Below are 16923 nucleotides of genomic sequence, written 5' to 3'. Positions count from 1 at the left end.
GGGCTGTGTTTACCTCTGTACTGTCAGTCTGCTACTCCCTCCTCCTCCTGCATAGCTCCGTTCCCCACCCGCATCCCTTCCCTCCAATCAGCGGGGAGGGAAGGGACGCGGGTGGGGACCGGAGAAATGCAGGAGGCGGAGGGAGCAGCAGACTGACACTATAGAGGTAAACACAGCCCGCTGCGACACGCTGTGTGTCGACAGGGCGGCTGTGATTTATGGGGGATTGCAGAGCGCAGGGTGGGCTTAGGGGGGATTGGGATAGTAACAGAGGCTGGGCTGTATAGGCAGACCCAGCCTCTGTGTGCAGCTAGCATTGTCAGAACCCCACCTCGGGTTCCCTTTAGGGAAAGGAAAGTCAACTAACTTTCAATGATACAAACAGCTGCAGAGTCAAAAAATGGACTTCACGGCATCTAGAAAGTATTATAAATTTTTCAAAGTTGCCAAGCTCCACTGAAGAGCTATTGAAGTAGTTGTATAATGCGAACTTTGTACTTCTATATAAAATAAGGCCTTATAGGTTGCAGAATCTTACTGAAATCTGTCTAACAAAATCAAACAAGACATGGTAGGGAAGCTTTTACTCCTCCCTGGCACTGCCTTGTGCACCTGGAGTGATATACGTGTGACTCACCAACAAAACAACTGACATCATCTGATTCAACACTAAGTCATATTTTACAAAAGGAGGCAAACATGACTGCAGTCGAGGGAAGCGCAAACTAAGAAAAAAAAGCAAAATTCACCCCAAGCCATGCAAAAATCAGAAACCACTAAAATTCTGAAACATTTATTGCATTATATTATATTCTCTTATTACTAGTACAGAAAAGGTGACTGCCATTAATACATAGAATAATATTAAATGAAACCTGTGGCTTACTTTGAGCTTTCCCTTGTTAAATGCACACACAGAGACTTGATATGCAGAATGCCCCAGGTCCACAAAAACAACAATCCGTGGCTTCTCCTCCGGAGCAGGCAGATCTTGTTTATAAATCCCATATGCAAGTGCCACTTGATTTTCACACAAAGAAAAGGAAAAAAAAATAAAATGAACCATGTTCCATGCAGGAGTGTTACACTTTTTATAAGCTGGTGAGTCAAGCAGTCAAATAACCAAATAAAGCAAAAGTATAATTCAATAGACTGTTCAAATTAGGAGCCAGCAGATGTGCAGTTCTTCTTAGACATAGTATCAGTGTGATTGTTAGAAAGATCATAGTGGATTGTTTTTTTCCCTTCTTACAGCTATGGATAGTTTACAGAAAATGGTTAGATACAATAACAGACTCAAATAATTTTAGCTCAAAGTTCCAGGTGTATTGGGGAGGTCTCTGGAGCATCAAGAGGCTTCCCTCTACAATGCTGAGCAGCAACGTTTTTGTTGTTCCTTTAAAAAAAGAACCAAGGAAGAAAATTTTGAATCTTAATAGAACCCAGAGGCATGTCATGGGCACAATGACATGCCTCAGTGTTCTATCGCCGCTACTAATCCCCCCCCCCCCCCCCCCCCCATAGCTCTCCTGTCCCCCCTGAATATAAATCGCCAGGCTAGCAACAATCTGCTTGTCGCTAGCTGTTCTGTTTACCTGAAGCTTCCTTGGTCGCGGCTTGACTTCCTACTGCAGGAAGCTAGCAGAGGCAGGGAGAGCCTGTAACAGAGGTGGCAATGCGGAGGAGGCTGATTGACAAGCCTCAGATAACAGAACGGATAGCGACAAGCAGATGGTCCCTAGCCTGGTAATACTTTCAGGGGGGGGGGGGGGCTAGAAGCTGCAATAGAAGGACTCAGAAGCATGTCATTGTGCACATGACATGCCTCTGGGTCCTATTAAGATTTAAAAATTCTGCCTCGGGTTGTTTTGGAAAAAGAAAACATACATATAAATTCAACAAACAATTGGGGATTATAAACATACGAATATCAAGAAGAGGTCCGTAAAAAGAGCTGTATATTAACAAGTTTGCTGCATATATTGTAATTTCAACTTTCAAATAATGTTTTTGGTATCATTGTTATATATAGTGCGATAAAGTATCTTATAACAATGCATCTCCTAATATTTTCAACATGCATTTTTAAATATACCATATCAGCCTCCTCCCCTCAAGCCAAACCCCTTTAGGCAAAAGAAGATAGTTTTTTTTTAACCCACACAAAAGCTACCAAATGTTGGGGTTTATATTACACTCAGTTTCTTCTAACAGGAGTCATATATGATGTAGATATAGATCATCTCAAGGGAGTTTTGTTTGAAACTTGTTTTAAAATGTAGAATATTTTAATCGGACGAGAGCGTTACCTTATTCTTTGTCCATACGCCGCAAACTTTTTGAAATTTGGCAGGACAGCTCCTGGCAATATATGCTGCCTTGTAAAGGTGTAGGAATGAATTTACAAGGTTTTTCCAGTATGAGAGCGATGTAGGATCAGGTTGTTTCCACTGTAATAGTATGCTTTTTCTGTAATAAAATAATAATAAACCCAGGAGCGTTCTTTGAGGTCTGTTAGGGGCTAGGGCCGTCACTTCCCCAAGAGGCAATGTAGTGGTTTAGGAGAAACCCTTATTTTGGTTATTTTTGTAATGTACTCACAAATTTCTTTCCATTGTGAAGCTATTCTAGGGCATAGCCAAAAAATGTGATCAAATTCCGCACCACATCTCCAGCAGGAAGCAGAAGTTGAGGAGTGGAATCTAGCAAGTCTACTAGGAGTCATATAGGCCTTTGTGTATTATTTTAAATTGAATTAGTTTATCTTTAGAGGCAATTGGATATTCGAAAGGTTTTATGGGGGCATTTTCCCAATCATCATCAATGGTTGGAATTAAGTTGGACCATGGCTGTTTATAGACCGTGGAATGAGGCTCTGTGAGTAATATATGCTGGTAGAGCGTAGAAAGTTTTAAAGATTTTAATTTCTAAGAATATCTTCAAATTCCGACGTTTGCTTATTCACTAAACCCCTACTGAATTGAGGGTGGAATGCATGCCTTAAAGGACTTACGAGGCGAACTGGCCCCAAAAAGTTAAATACTTGTATGAAATATCAATGCACGGAGGGCGCTGTCCGCGCCCTCCGTGCCGTTCCGCCGGGTCCCCGCATCTCAATGTGCCCCCCCGCCGCATCCGACCCCACAGCCCGGGTCGGCTCTCCTTCCTCCAGTAAGATGGCCGCCGGAGCTGGCCGCGGCTGCGCAGTCCGCATATGCGAGAGTGCGGCTGCGCAGCTCTAGGGCCTTCCGCCCGATCCACGCAACAGGATACGGCCTATAGCGTGGATCGCGGGGGAGGCCCTAGAGCTGCGCAGCCGCACTCGCGCATATGCGGACTGCGCAGCCGCGGCCAGCTCCGGCGGCCATCTTACTGGAGGAAGGAGAGCCCGACCCGGGCTGTGGGGTCGGGACCAGCCAGAGGGGGGGGGGGGCACATTGAGATGCGGGGAGCCGGCGGACGGCGCCCTCCGTGCATTGATATTTCATACAGTTATTTAAAGGACTTACGAGGCGAACTGGCCCCAAAAAGTTAGAGAACCCGAGGTGGGATTTACTTATTGCTAGTGGGGCACAGTGGCTGGTTGTGCACACCAACATCAGCCTCTGTTGCCCCATGGTGTGCCTCCAAGACCCCCCTGCGCGCCGCTATACCCCCCGCAGTGCTGGCGACACGCAGCGTGTCGCCAGCACAATGTTTACCTATCGCCTGTGTTAGCGCCACTCCCCTGCCTCCTCCGTATCGGCGCTACCTGCCCGCATCACTTCCCTCCAATCAACGGGAGGGAAGGGACGCAGGCGGGTAGCGCCGATACGGAGGAGCGGCGCTAACAGACAGGCGAGAGGTAAACATTGTGCTGGCGACACGCGTGTCGCCAGCACTGCGGGGGGTATAGCGGCGCGCAGGGGGGTCTTGGAGGCACACCATGGGGCAACAGAGGCTGGTGTTGGTGTGCACAACCAGCCACTGTGCCCCACTAGCAATAAGTAAATCCCACCTCGGGTTCTCTTTAATTGAAAATACCGGAATAGTTGTTCAGAAGAGAATAATGGATTTTGATAGTCTCAGAGAAAACCTTTTAAGTACCATTGGATATGATGTGTGATAATTGGGAAATGCCCTTTATCCAAATTGGGTCAGGAATTGTGTAGTTGTGAGTTGATCAAGAATTGTATTATTCCATAACGGGGTATTTGGGGATACTCTGAGATGGGGCATTATACAATGAATGTACCACATTCCAGGCCTTAACTCATGTTAGGTGTTAAAGGGTAGGGTGCGCTCAATCCCCTATATAGAACTTGCGCAAGAGCCTCGTAGGAGCCCAAGTGTGTCGCTTCCAACATCATGGAAGAGTTGGATTTGTCTTGAGCGAGCCACCAACTGACTAGCTATAAAATATTTGTAAGCGTTAGGGAAGGCAAGCCCTCCTTTCATCCAAAGTCATTGTAGTTTCCAGAGACTGATGTGGGGGGAGGGGGGGGGGTTGTTATTGTTCCGAATGAAGCTGCTAACCAGTGAATTTAATTGTGCAAAGAAATTTTTAGTTAAGCATATAGAAGAATTTCTGAATAGGGAGGTATATTTGGGCAAAAGTTTCATTTTTATTAAGTTAATTCTGCCTATAAAGGGACAAAGGAAGGCATTTCCACTCTGAAAGTTTATGTTTCGTTTCTTGTATTAATGGAAGGAGATTGTCTTGATAAAAGTCTAAAGTGTTGTTAGATACCCAAACGCCCAAGTATTTAACTTTAGTAACAGTATCTAGTGGGGTACATGCAGGCCTGTTTCTTGGGCCGTGCGGCCGCCGAAGGACTGTGGGCGCAGTAACGGAGGGGGGAGCCGCAGCCGCGGGTAGGGCAGCCTGACCTCTCCCTCCCTCTCCGGGCGCCCTCCGTGCTCCCCCCTCCGAGTCTAACTGCACAGGAAGCGCTGCTGTGTACAGAGCGCATTAGGGCAACTCACCTCCCTCCCTGGTTCCAATCGCCGCCGGTCTCCTCTTCTCCTCATAGCCGCTCATGCACACGCTGCTTCCTGTTTACCCGGAAGCAGCGTGTCAGCGGCTATGAGGAGGAGACCGGCGGCGATCGGAACCAGGGAGGGAGGTGAGTTGCGCTAATGCGCTCTGTACACAGCATTGCTTCCTGTGCAGTCAGACTCGGAGGGGGGAGCACAGAGGGCGCCCGGAGAGGAGAGGGAGGGAGAGGTCGTGTTGCCCTCCCCGCGGCTGCCCCCTCCATTATGGGGGGGGGGCAGCTTCCTATCTAACCTATACTGGGGGGCACCTACCTAATCTAACCTATACTGGGGGCACCTACCTAATCTAACCTATACTGGGGGCACCCACCTAATCTAACCTATACTGGGGGGCACCCACCTAATCTAACCTATACTGGGGGGCACCCACCTAATCTAACCTATACTGGGGGGCACCTACCTAATCTAACCTATACGGGGGGGAAGCTACCCATCTAACCTATACTGGGGGGAAGCTACCCATCTAACCTATACTGGGGGGAAGCTACCCATCTAACCTATACTGGGGGGCACCTACCTAATCTAACCTATACTGGGGGGCACCTACCTAATCTAACCTATACTGGGGGGCACCTACCTAATCTAAACACACTGCGGGCACCTACCTAATCTAACCTATACTGGAGGGCCCCTACCTATCTAACCTGTATTGGGGGCACCTACCTACCTAGCTTATACTGGTGGCAACTATACTGGCTACCTTTATTGGAGGCACCTACCTAACCTATACTGGGGGCACCTATCTAACCTAGGATGGGGGCAACTATTCTGACTCCCTATATTAGGGGCACCTACCTATCTAACCTATACTGGGGGCACCTACCTATCTAACCTATACCGGGGGCACCTGCCTATCTACCTATACTGGGGGCACCTGCCTATCTACCTATACTGGGGGCACCTGCCTATCTACCTATACTGGGGGCAACTATACCGGCTACCTATACTGGAGGCACCTATGCCTGGCTACCTATACTATGCCTAGCTACCTATACTGGGGGGGACCTATAGCTGGCTACCTATACTGAGTGCAACTAGACCTGGCTAACCTACACTGCGGACATGTATACCCGGGTTCGCGGGGGGGGGGGGCGCAATTTTAACCCTCGCCCTGGGTGCATTTTGGCCTAGAAACTGCCCTGGGTACATGCTAAGGTACACTGGGTGAGGGAGTAATTTAGACTTGCTCCAGTTAACCTGCAAGCCTGATATCAGGGAGAAAGAATCAAATATCTCAAGTATATCCTTAATAGGGTTATTAGGGTCTTCTAAGTACAACTCCATGTCGTCTGTGTATAGGGATACCCTCCCCTCCAGCTCCCCCACACGAAAGCCTGATGGGTTCACTTTAACTACGTCTGCATTATGACCACCTGCCTCCAAAGCACTAGTGCCAGAATATTTTCTTTAATAAAAAAAAAAAAAAAAGAAGAAGAAAAAAAAAAAAAAAGGGTAGAGAGTAATCAGTGGTGTAGCTAAGGAGTTGTGGGCCCCAATGCAAGTTTTACAATGGGCCCCCCCCCCAAGCACTTTATACATAGCAATTGATACTGCACACCAAAACCTGCCAAATGGCAACTAAACTGTCAGAGGTGCAAGAAGGGGATGGAGAACAGTTAGTTAACGATTACCACTATTCAAAGTATCTATAGAATTGATTATTATGAGCACAGGACACAGAGCTAATACTGTAGTTGAGGGAGGACCCTTCAGGCCCCCTCTGGCCCAAGGGCCCCGATGCGGTGGCTACCTCTACAACCCCTATTGCTACACCCCTGACAGTAATGATATAACAGGTCAGTTACAAAGCATTTTATATGAGAACTTTAACAGGCTGTTAGGACCAAGCCAAGTAGGCTTATGAGATATGTAGTGTATGGGTTCTTGTTCTGTAAACTTCTGCTTTCAGAAAGGCAGGTTTCTGTAAGGACCAAGAACCCATAGACAGTACTGTTCATACCGAATGAGCCTCATCAGCTTGGTTCAAGCCTGTTATACACCACAGGAGGCAATACTCCCTGGTAGCAAAATTGAGAAACTGAAACTGGTCTTTTAGCCAGTTATTTTTTACCGTATGCTGGGAATACACTGTTCGTGTTTGAGCCATTTAGATGGCTTGATAGATAATTTCCGACACTTTCGATCTCCCGCCTGATCGTCTCGCCGCTCGATTCCGCATTGAACACAATGGAAAAACATAAGAAAAACGAGCGGAAGAGAATAGCCTGCGGAATCGAGCGAGCAGCAAAATCGAGCCGTGTGTGCCCAGCATTAAAGGCCTGTAAAAGATTACTGCTTACATACCAGACACTGTTCAGGAGTGCTGCTGTGATTATCTAAGCAATAATAGTAGCTTGCATTCAGCAGACCTATCTCGGCTTCAGCATTTTCTAAGAACTTTTAACAGAGTGCAGTAACCATTATTACAAGGAAACAGAGCAATGAATTCAGCACTGAAATGTGAACACTGTAGTTATGCACCCTGTAATGGCCAAGGTTGAAATATCGGAGACGCATAAGACAAGATTACATGATATTTGAAAAAAAAAAAAAAAACTCAGTATGCGTGAGCCCACTCTGCAATACAACATAGCCAGGCTGCTAAGAATATGGGAGAGTATGCAACTCAATCCACTGCCCAAAGCTGAAATATCAGTTTTCAATAGGCCGAGCCTTTCATCTGAATAAAATATAAGCCAGTAAAGCGCTAGTCTGACTAGTACTGAGTACTAGCCAGGAAAAAAAACGAAAACCAGTAACATAGCGTAAGGATTACTGTGATTAGACAGAAAACATCAATTGCTCTGAAAGCATACAGAAAATTCAGTACTTTGCCTTTCCAGATAGTCAGGGCACTCATTTGTTTCTGTCATCTGTTACCTGCAGTAGTTTCATTAATTAGCCGTAGACAGTTGAGACCTGCGATCTGTGTAGCATCCATTACAGACCTCCTTTCTGCATCAGTGAAAAAGCATGGAACCTGGAATAAAGGAACACAGGACAGCACATCACGTTACACTTTCTTACATGTGAGAGAGTACAGACAAGCTTACGCCTGTAGTGACACGGCATATACAGGTTACATCCCTTTGCAATGGAAAAGTTAAACTCAATAGCCACATTTCAGATAACTTCATAATTGTCCAATTCCTGATCCACACTAGCCATATAAATATATATTTTATATACCAACACTGACAGGAAATGCAAACAAATTTAAAAACACTGAAAGCCAATTTTCATAAAACAAAAAGGTATTTTAGTTTTAAACCAGAAAACCACGATTCTCAAAATAATAGCATGTGCAATGCACACACCACAACCACTGCACTAAGCCACCGCCCACATGTGCGTCAGAATCTATGCATAGTTACAACCTTCAGTTAGTACAGGAGTGGGCAAACTATGGTCCGCGGCCCGTTTGCCTGTCTAAACTGGCCCAACAATTCAGGGCCAAATTGAGTGCATCTTGCCCCCTGTAGATGAACTGACGATGTAGCTTCCTACAGACACTGTGCCAGTTCATCAGCAACAGCTCACCAGTTCCTAGGGATGGCTGCGGGAGTCTCTGTGGTTCGGCAGACAGGCTACAGGAAAATGGCAGAGACCCAGCATTGGGGTCTTCAGTACTGGGCTCCGGTGGCCATTTTCCGTTAGCCTGTCAATAGTGATGGTATGAACTGTTCAACATCTAGCTACTTCTGGGTGGGTGATCGGGCTGCAGCAGTAGCGCACAGGCGGCAAGCCATTGATCACAAGCTCGCGGCAGGTAGTGTTCTACACATGTGCACTGCGTAGTGCGCATGTGCAGAGTGCTAACGGACTCCTGCCGCTGAGCCAGTGCCTGCACACTACTACTGCAGTTCGCTCCCGGAACTAGGTAAATGGTGTATGGTTCACTGTCGAACAGTTTGTGCCATCACTACCTGTCAACAAGGGAGATTAACATCTGTAACTGCTATAATAAAAACAAACAAGGGAGCAATGCTGGAGGACCTAGGAAGGGAGTCATCATAACTTTATTTTCATTCAGGTTTTATGGAGGAAATGCTGATAATGTGGGTTTTTTGGGGATCGTGAGGTGTGCTTATGTTTTTATTCATGTGTTTTTGTGGTGAAACACTGCCGCGTCTTGTGTATTTTGTGGAGAAACTGTCACATCCTGTATATTGTGGGGAAACGCTTCCACATCATGTGTATTTTGTGGGGGAATGCTGTCAAATGTGTATTTATGGGTCAACTAATACTGGGGCACACAGTTCAACTTGAACTGGGAAGGGGCCTGCTAATACTGGGGCACACCGGGCACCTTAAATTGGGGGGTGTCAATATTGGGGCACACAAGGCTACCTATTGTGTGAGAGTGGGCTAATTTACCCTGGGGTCACAACGGCCAACTTCTATTGGGGAGAAGGAGAAGCTAACTAAAAAGGGGGTCAGAAACTGTAGTGTGAATAAGAAGTCATCAAGTACACTGCCATAACTCAGCCATTTAATAAAGCAATACAATAGTATAATGTATATGGAGTCTTAGGACTTCTATGTTATCAGCATTATAGAATATATGTGCTGTAGAGTCCACATAAACATATTACTTCTTAATTAGCAAGTTACTTACTGCAACCACACAGTCCACCACAGGCTTCTTCAATGCGCTCTCTGCAGTTTCTTTCAGCTTGGTCAGTAGCATTGCAGTCACCTGTTCAGTAGTAAAGTTCTTTTCCTCCTCCAAATACATGACCTAAACGTTCAAAGTTGTAGCATTAAATACAGACCTGCATTGGCTAAATGAAATCTATATACTAAGCCTAGCTTGTCAACATTATTTACTATGCTGGGGTCCTGGCTGGATCCCACTTATTTGTTTTAAAAGAACATTTTACAAAATTCTAATTACATAATATTTATCCAAAGCTGATGAGGGACACTTACCAAAAAAAAAAAAAAAAAAAAAAAAAAAAACCCATCCCCCTCCAGGGCCTAAAGCAATGGTCAAAAACAAAGTTTGTATTGTCAGCATGGCACCCAGGTATATGAGGGGGGGGGGGGGACAGCTTTAACTGAAGGCAGCTGAAACACTGCTAGCAAGAGGATAACAGAAACATTTAGCTACATCTGTGTGTCGCGCACCCCCCCCCCCCCACCTTCCCGTCAGTAACTTGACCTGCAGGCTGCTGGCCAGCAGTTCACTACAGTGCCCATTTAATGTGAGTGTTAAAATTGTACATGAAATGTAAAAAAAAAAAAAAAGTTAGACCAGATATTTTTCAGCGATAAGAGCACAATATAAATGAAATATAAAACCGTAGTCATGCGTCAAATGCCCTACTTTCCTAAAGCAATGTAGCCTGCCGTTAAGGGCTCTTTCACACTACAGGCAGCGGTGAAAGGCTAAAACGCTGCGTTTTGGCTGCAGGCGTTTTCAAGGCGTTTTAATGCCTATACATTACAATCAATTGTAATGAGAAACGCTGCGGTAGGCCCAGAAAAAGCGACTGGGAGCGTTGAAACGCAACACTCCAAAACGCAGCGTTTAGTGTGAATGGTAAAATGAAAGTCTATGGACTTTCTTTTACCTAGGAAAACGCCAACTTCGGCCGTGGCGTTAAAACGCCGAAAAAGCCCTCTGGTGTGAAAGGGCCCTAAAGCAAACCAGAGACAAAAAAAAAAAAAAAAAAAAAAAAAAAGTATACATACCTGGGACTTCCTCCTACCATCTTGAGGCTCATTGGTGCCTCGCCCTCTTCCTACACCACATGGATCCTCCTCTAGGTGCCTGCCTGGCTGAGCACAAACCATCACACCCTTGTCACCAGAGTTCTGTGCCTGCACAAGGACAGAACGCGCCAGGCGACGGGAGTGCGCGCGGACTGACTGACCAGCCTGAAGGGGCTGGAGGAAGTCCCAGGTATGTATACATTGTTCTTTTACTCGTCTCTGGCACAATTAAAAGGCACTGTAGAAGCACAAAGGTAGGCACAATGATGTGACACCTTCCACAAAACATCCACAGACACCCCCTATTCCCACCCACAGAAGCACCTCTAACCCCCCCCCCCCCCCCTATTTTGCAGTGTTACCGTAATTCACTCAGGGATATTCTTAGATGTGTACATCATCTTGTTTGCTGTACGTTAAGAGCATAGAACAGGATAGGGGAGGTAGTCTGAAGACCGCTGCAATTACCGTATTTTTCGCCATATAAGACGCACTTTTTCTTCCCCAAAATGTTGGGGGAAAAGTGGGTGCGTCTTATGCGGCGAAGGTACGGATTTCGGGATGCAGAGGTGCGCAGGGAAGCACTATATACATTACCTGCTCCTGCCGCCGCGCTCCTGGCTCCAATCCTGGCTCCCCGATCCTCTTCTTCCATCTACCGCTGCCCGCTGCTGCCCCCGCCGAACATCGCTGGCCGGTCTTAATTAGCCGCAGGGATACGCTATCAGCACACCACGTGCCGGGGTCACGCATGCCGCCGAACGCTGGCCGGTCCTAATTAGCCGCGCAGGGATACACTATCAGCACACCACGTGCGCCGGGGTCACGCATACGCATGTGTGACCCGGCGCACGCTGATAGCGTATCCCTGCGCGGATAATTAGGACCGGCCAGCGTTGTTCGGCGGCATGCGTGACCCGGCTCGTGGTGTGCTGATAGCGTATCCATGCGGCTAAGACCGGCCAGCGATGTTCGGCGGGGGCAGCAGCGGGCAGCGGTAGATGGAAGAAGAGGATCGGGGAGCCAGGAGCGCGGCGGCAGGAGCAGGTAATGTATGTGTACTCACACTACCTGCACAGGGGGACACCGGCACTGGAGGACACACGGACAACGGGGCCACAGGCACAGGGGACGCTACCACAGGGGACACTGCTACAACAGGGAGACACTGCCACAACAGGGGGACACTGCCACAGGGGACACTGGCACAATAGGGGACACTGGCACAACAGGGGGACACTGCCACAACAGGGGGACACTGCCACAACAGGGGGACACTGCCACAACAGGGGGACACTGCCACAACAGGGGGACACTGCCACAACAGGGGGACACTGCCACAACAGGGGGACACTGCCACAACAGGGGGACACTGCCACAACAGGGGGCTGCAGGCGGAACAGGGGGACACAGCAGGCGGAACAGGGGGACACAGCAGGCGGCACAGGGGGACACAGCAGGCGGCACAGGGGGACACAGCAGGCGGCACAGGGGGACACAGCAGGCACAGGGGGACACAGCAGGCACAGGGGGACACAGCAGGCACAGGGGGACACAGCAGGCACAGGGGGACACAGCAGGCACAGGGGGACACAGCAGGCACAGGGGGACACAGCAGGCACAGGGGGACACAGCAGGCACAGGGGGACACAGCAGGCACAGGGGGACACAGCAGGCACAGGGGGACACAGCAGGCACAGGGGGACACAGCAGGCACAGGGGGACACAGCAGGCACAGGGGGACACAGCAGGCACAGGGGGACACAGCACAGGGGGACACAGCAGGCACAGGGGGACACAGCACAGGGGGACACAGCAGGCACAGGGGGACACAGCACATAACACTGTCCCCATATGTGGTGTAATAGTATGTAATGTAACTGGAAAGGGGGAGGTAAAAAGTCCTTAAAACGCCCCTGCATCATAGACACACCTAGGTTTAGTTTTTTCTTTTTTTCCTGATTTTTGCCCTCTAAATCTGGGTGCGTCTTATATGCCGGAGCGTCTTATACGGCGAAAAATACGGTAAGTACATCTTCTGTATGCAATAAAGGGGTAATGGCTGCTCCTTCAGGCAGTGACTTTTTAGATTATAGAACAAGATTGACTAATATTTATCATCCAGTTGATTGTGAAAAGACATGCAAATCTGTTCTTTGCGTCAATACGTGTTTGATGTTGTTTATTTCAAGTTCAGCTTCAATTTAAAACCAGTAATAAACGGCCAACTGAACAAGTTATGTTAATCAACACACAGGTATTTCTATTACCTTGATACCAGCAGCGCCTGTTGGCAGCTCAACCAGCTCACAGGCCAGACCTGGCTTCTCAGCCTGCACAAAGGGGTCAGTGTAAGCTCGCCCATGGAACCTTTTGAAGCCTTGCAGTGTGTTCTTGGCATTAGAAATGACCTAGAGGAAAGCAGGGAAAAACTACTCAGCAAGTTTTAGGCTCGGTGATTAGCAAGAGGAAATATAAGAAGCTTCAGAAAGGAAATGAGTAACCAAAATGTACAAGATTAACTGACAGGGTTATTAGTGAGGACAGAATGTTACATGTATTGCCTGCTTCTATAACAAAACATTACAATTATCCAAATATATTTTTTCTGTAAAATATAAAACACATCAACGGCAATCTGTCATATGAAGGGAAACCTGTTCAAAATACAGGTCAATGAGATGCTAAATACTTCAAGTTGACAGGGAGTATGCAGATCTTCCATGCAAATTTATGCAGCTTAAAAGTGGACCAATCAGATTCTCCCTTGACCGAATTCGACTGGTGCATTTTCAAGCCACATAAAATTTGCATGCAAGTTCTGCATACAGCCTGGAACCCATTAGGAAGAGCAAGTGATTTTGGAAGCGATTTCACCACTCCTATACAATTCATTAGACTGGAAACGCTCCCAAAAAGCTGCATGTCCTGCAATTGCAAATTCCTTAAAGAGACACTAACAAGAAAAACGTCCCGGGGGGGGGGGGGTACTCACCTCAGAGGGGGAAGCCTCCGAATCCTAATGAGGCTTCCCCTGTCGTCCTCTGTCCCACAGGGGTCTCGCTGCAGCCCTTCAAAGCCGGCCCGACAGATCCGACAGCCTGTTCAATATTTACCTTTCCAGGCTCCAGCGGAGGCGTTTCGGCTCTTCTGACTGAGATAGGGGGAAATAGCCGATCTCCGTCGGGTCCGCTCTACTGCACAGGTCGACTTGCGCCTGCGCAGTAGAGCGGCCCGACGGAGATCGGCTATTTCAGCCTATCTCCGTGGTAAGGGGCGGATACCGCGCCTGCGCTGGAGCCAAAAAGGTAAATATTTACATCATCGCCGCCACTCCGAGAGGATTTTCGCTGCCACTGTGGGACAGAGGAGGACGGAGGATGCAGAGGCTTCCCCCACCTGAGGAGAGTACCCCCTAGGGGAGTTTTTTTCGTTACAGATTTTCTTTAAATCGCAATTGCTCTAGCGGAATCTGTCCCATCCATTTACATTGGCAGAGCATTTTGGAAAAATCACTACCGAAGTGCTTAAAAAAAAGCTCTAGTGGGTTCCAGGTCTTATCCTGTATCAACACCGAACAATTTTACAGTTATTTGGGTTGAAAAAAGACATACGTCCATAGAGTTCAACCAGAGAACAAAGTAAAAACACCAGCCTGATCCCTCGCATATCCCTGTTGATCCAGAGGAAGGCAAAAAAATTACAAGGTATGGTCCAAATTGGCCCCAAAAGGGAAAAAATTCCTTCCCGACTCCAGATGGCAATCAAATAAAATCCCTGGATCAACATCATTGGGCATTACCTAGTAATTGAATTTGTAGCCATGGATGTCTTTCAACGCAAGGAAAGCATCTAAACCCCCTTAAAATGCCGGTATAGAATTTGCCATAACTACTTCCTGTGGCAATGCATTCAACAACTTAATCACTTACTGTAAAGAACCCTTTCCTAAATAAATGGCTAAAACGTTTTTCCTCCATGCGCAGATCATGTCCTTAAAACCTTTGAGAAGGCCTAGGGACAAAAAGCTCATCCGTCAAGCTATTATATTGCCCACTGGATGTATTTATACATGTTAATAAGATCCCCTCTAAGGCATCTTTTCTCTAGACTAAATAAACACAGTTTATCTAACCTTTCTTGGTAAGTGAGACCTTCCATCCGACGTATCCATTTTGTTGCTAGTCTCTGCACCTGCTCTAAGACTGCAATATCTTTCCTGTAATGTGGTGCCCAGAACTGAATTCCATATTCCAGATGTGGCCTTACTAGAGAGTTAAACAGAGGCAATATTACGCTAGCAACTCGAGTTTTTATTTCCCTTTTAATGCATGCCAAAATTTTGTTAGCTTTAGCTGCATCGGCTTGGCATGGAGTACGATTATTTAACTTGTTGTCGATGAGTACTCCTAAGTCCTTCTCCAAGTTTGATGTCCCCAACTGTATCCCATTTATTTTGTATGGTGCTAGACCAATGGTACGACCAATTTTTCAGCTCATTGACCATCCCTAGCAAAAATGACTATGATACAGCTGTTCTATAGTAACCCATCAAATAGCAAATGTTATCAGGCCAAAGCAAGTAAGCAAAGGACAGCTGCCTTCTGACTGGTTGGTAAATAGAGCCTTTTTGACCACTCGATCTTATATATGGGAGGAAAGATGAAATACAGCTCAACAAAGAGTAGCCACAGAAATTCCACAACAGCATGATATTTCTGAACTTACCTGGCTTTTTGCTGCTGCTCCAATTGATCTGTTTTTAGGCCCAAATGAAATACATGATCTGTAAAGACACATACATGATTAAGTTAAAATAAATAGAAACAGCAAACATGTACTCATTTAATCATTTGATTGCTTTCTGTTGTACAGGTCTGGATGCTCTGCAGGACTGTTCATGGTCTATGACAAACTACTAGAAGTAGAGGATCAGTAAGGGTGCATACACATCCAATTTGGGTTGGCCAATTTTATTACTCCTATGTAGAATGAGGGCCAACAGATTTAGAAGACTAGAAGACTATGAACTGATTAGGTAGGTTAGCTCTCATACTACACATGGAGGTGGTAAAACGGCAATCAAAACTGGATGTGTGTACACACCCCCAAGACAGCGAGGCAATTTGCATCGTTTAAAGTGAACCAGAGACTAAGCACCCTCATGTATTTTACCATATATATCAGTGGGAACATTAGAAAAAACACCTACCCTGCTCTGTTTCATCCTTCACTGCTCAGCCTGCTTCTTATCAGCCCTGATAAAATCCCGGGCTGAGCATTCAGTCTGGCTTTGCTCAGGAATCATAGCTCAGTCATTATAGCAGAGCCACAAGTAGGCAGGCTTGGGCTTGAAAATACAGAGAAGACAGACTCAGCTATAATGATTCCTGAGCAAAGCTGGACTCATTGGTCAGTCTAGGATTTTATCAGGGCTGGTAGGAAGCAGGCTGAGCAGTGAAGAATGAAACAGAGCAGGGTAGGTGTTTTCTCTAATGTTCCCATTGATATATATGGTAAAATACATGAAGGTGCTTCGTCTCTGGTTCACTTTAGAAGAAAATAAATATGGCCAACCTCCATATCCCTCTCACTTGAGGTTTCCTTTAGGCCCTGGTTCTTAACTTCTTGGGGACCGCCTAACGCCAATTGGCATCAAGTCCTGGGGCTGCAGTTTCCCAGGGAACGGCAGCACACGTGTGATCGTTCCCTGCCACTTCACAGAACGGAGTTCTGTGATTAGCCTGCTAGCTGCTGATTGCGGCTAGCAGGCTGTTTGTAAACGAAAGGGGAAAGATATCCCCTTTGTTTACATCCATACATCGCTGCGGTCCCCGGCAGCGCTGTACGAGATAGACGATCCCCGGCCTCTAATTGGCCGGGGAGCGCCGTCCTCTCATAGGCTGATGCTTATGAGAGGCGGAACAGGACGTATCGCCGTCCTGTTCCAATTCAGAAGACGGAGGTGAGGGAGAGAGTCTCATAGAGGCCACAGCAATCGGACACCTCAGGCGGCATGTCCCCTTAGGGACAAAAAAAAAAAAAAAAAAGGAGGGGAGTCCGAGCGCTGGGCTCCATAGCTGGGCTGTGCAGGAGGCTGAAAAGCCTGCACAGCCCAGTACAGCAAAAAACAGCCTGGTCGTTAGGGAAGGGGGGGGGTAGGGTTAA

General features: G+C 47.1%; 1 protein-coding gene across 1 annotated transcript in view; it reads right to left on the bottom strand.

Annotated features, from left to right (window-relative positions):
- The window catches only part of HSPA4 (heat shock protein family A (Hsp70) member 4), a 92231-nt gene that overhangs the window by 36935 nt on the left and 38373 nt on the right, over window positions 1–16923 (bottom strand). Inside the window, exons 2-6 of the mRNA XM_068277476.1 lie at window positions 15484–15541; window positions 13026–13166; window positions 9656–9778; window positions 7918–8017; window positions 887–1020 (exon numbers count right to left, since the gene is read on the bottom strand). Coding sequence (XP_068133577.1) covers window positions 887–1020; window positions 7918–8017; window positions 9656–9778; window positions 13026–13166; window positions 15484–15541 — 556 coding nt within the window. The remainder of the gene's footprint in view (window positions 1–886; window positions 1021–7917; window positions 8018–9655; window positions 9779–13025; window positions 13167–15483; window positions 15542–16923) is intronic.

The sequence above is a fragment of the Hyperolius riggenbachi genome, chromosome 3 (genome assembly GCF_040937935.1).
Source record: "Hyperolius riggenbachi isolate aHypRig1 chromosome 3, aHypRig1.pri, whole genome shotgun sequence".
Taxonomy (NCBI): Eukaryota; Metazoa; Chordata; class Amphibia; order Anura; family Hyperoliidae; genus Hyperolius; species Hyperolius riggenbachi.
This window is presented reverse-complemented; position numbering and strand designations above follow the sequence as displayed.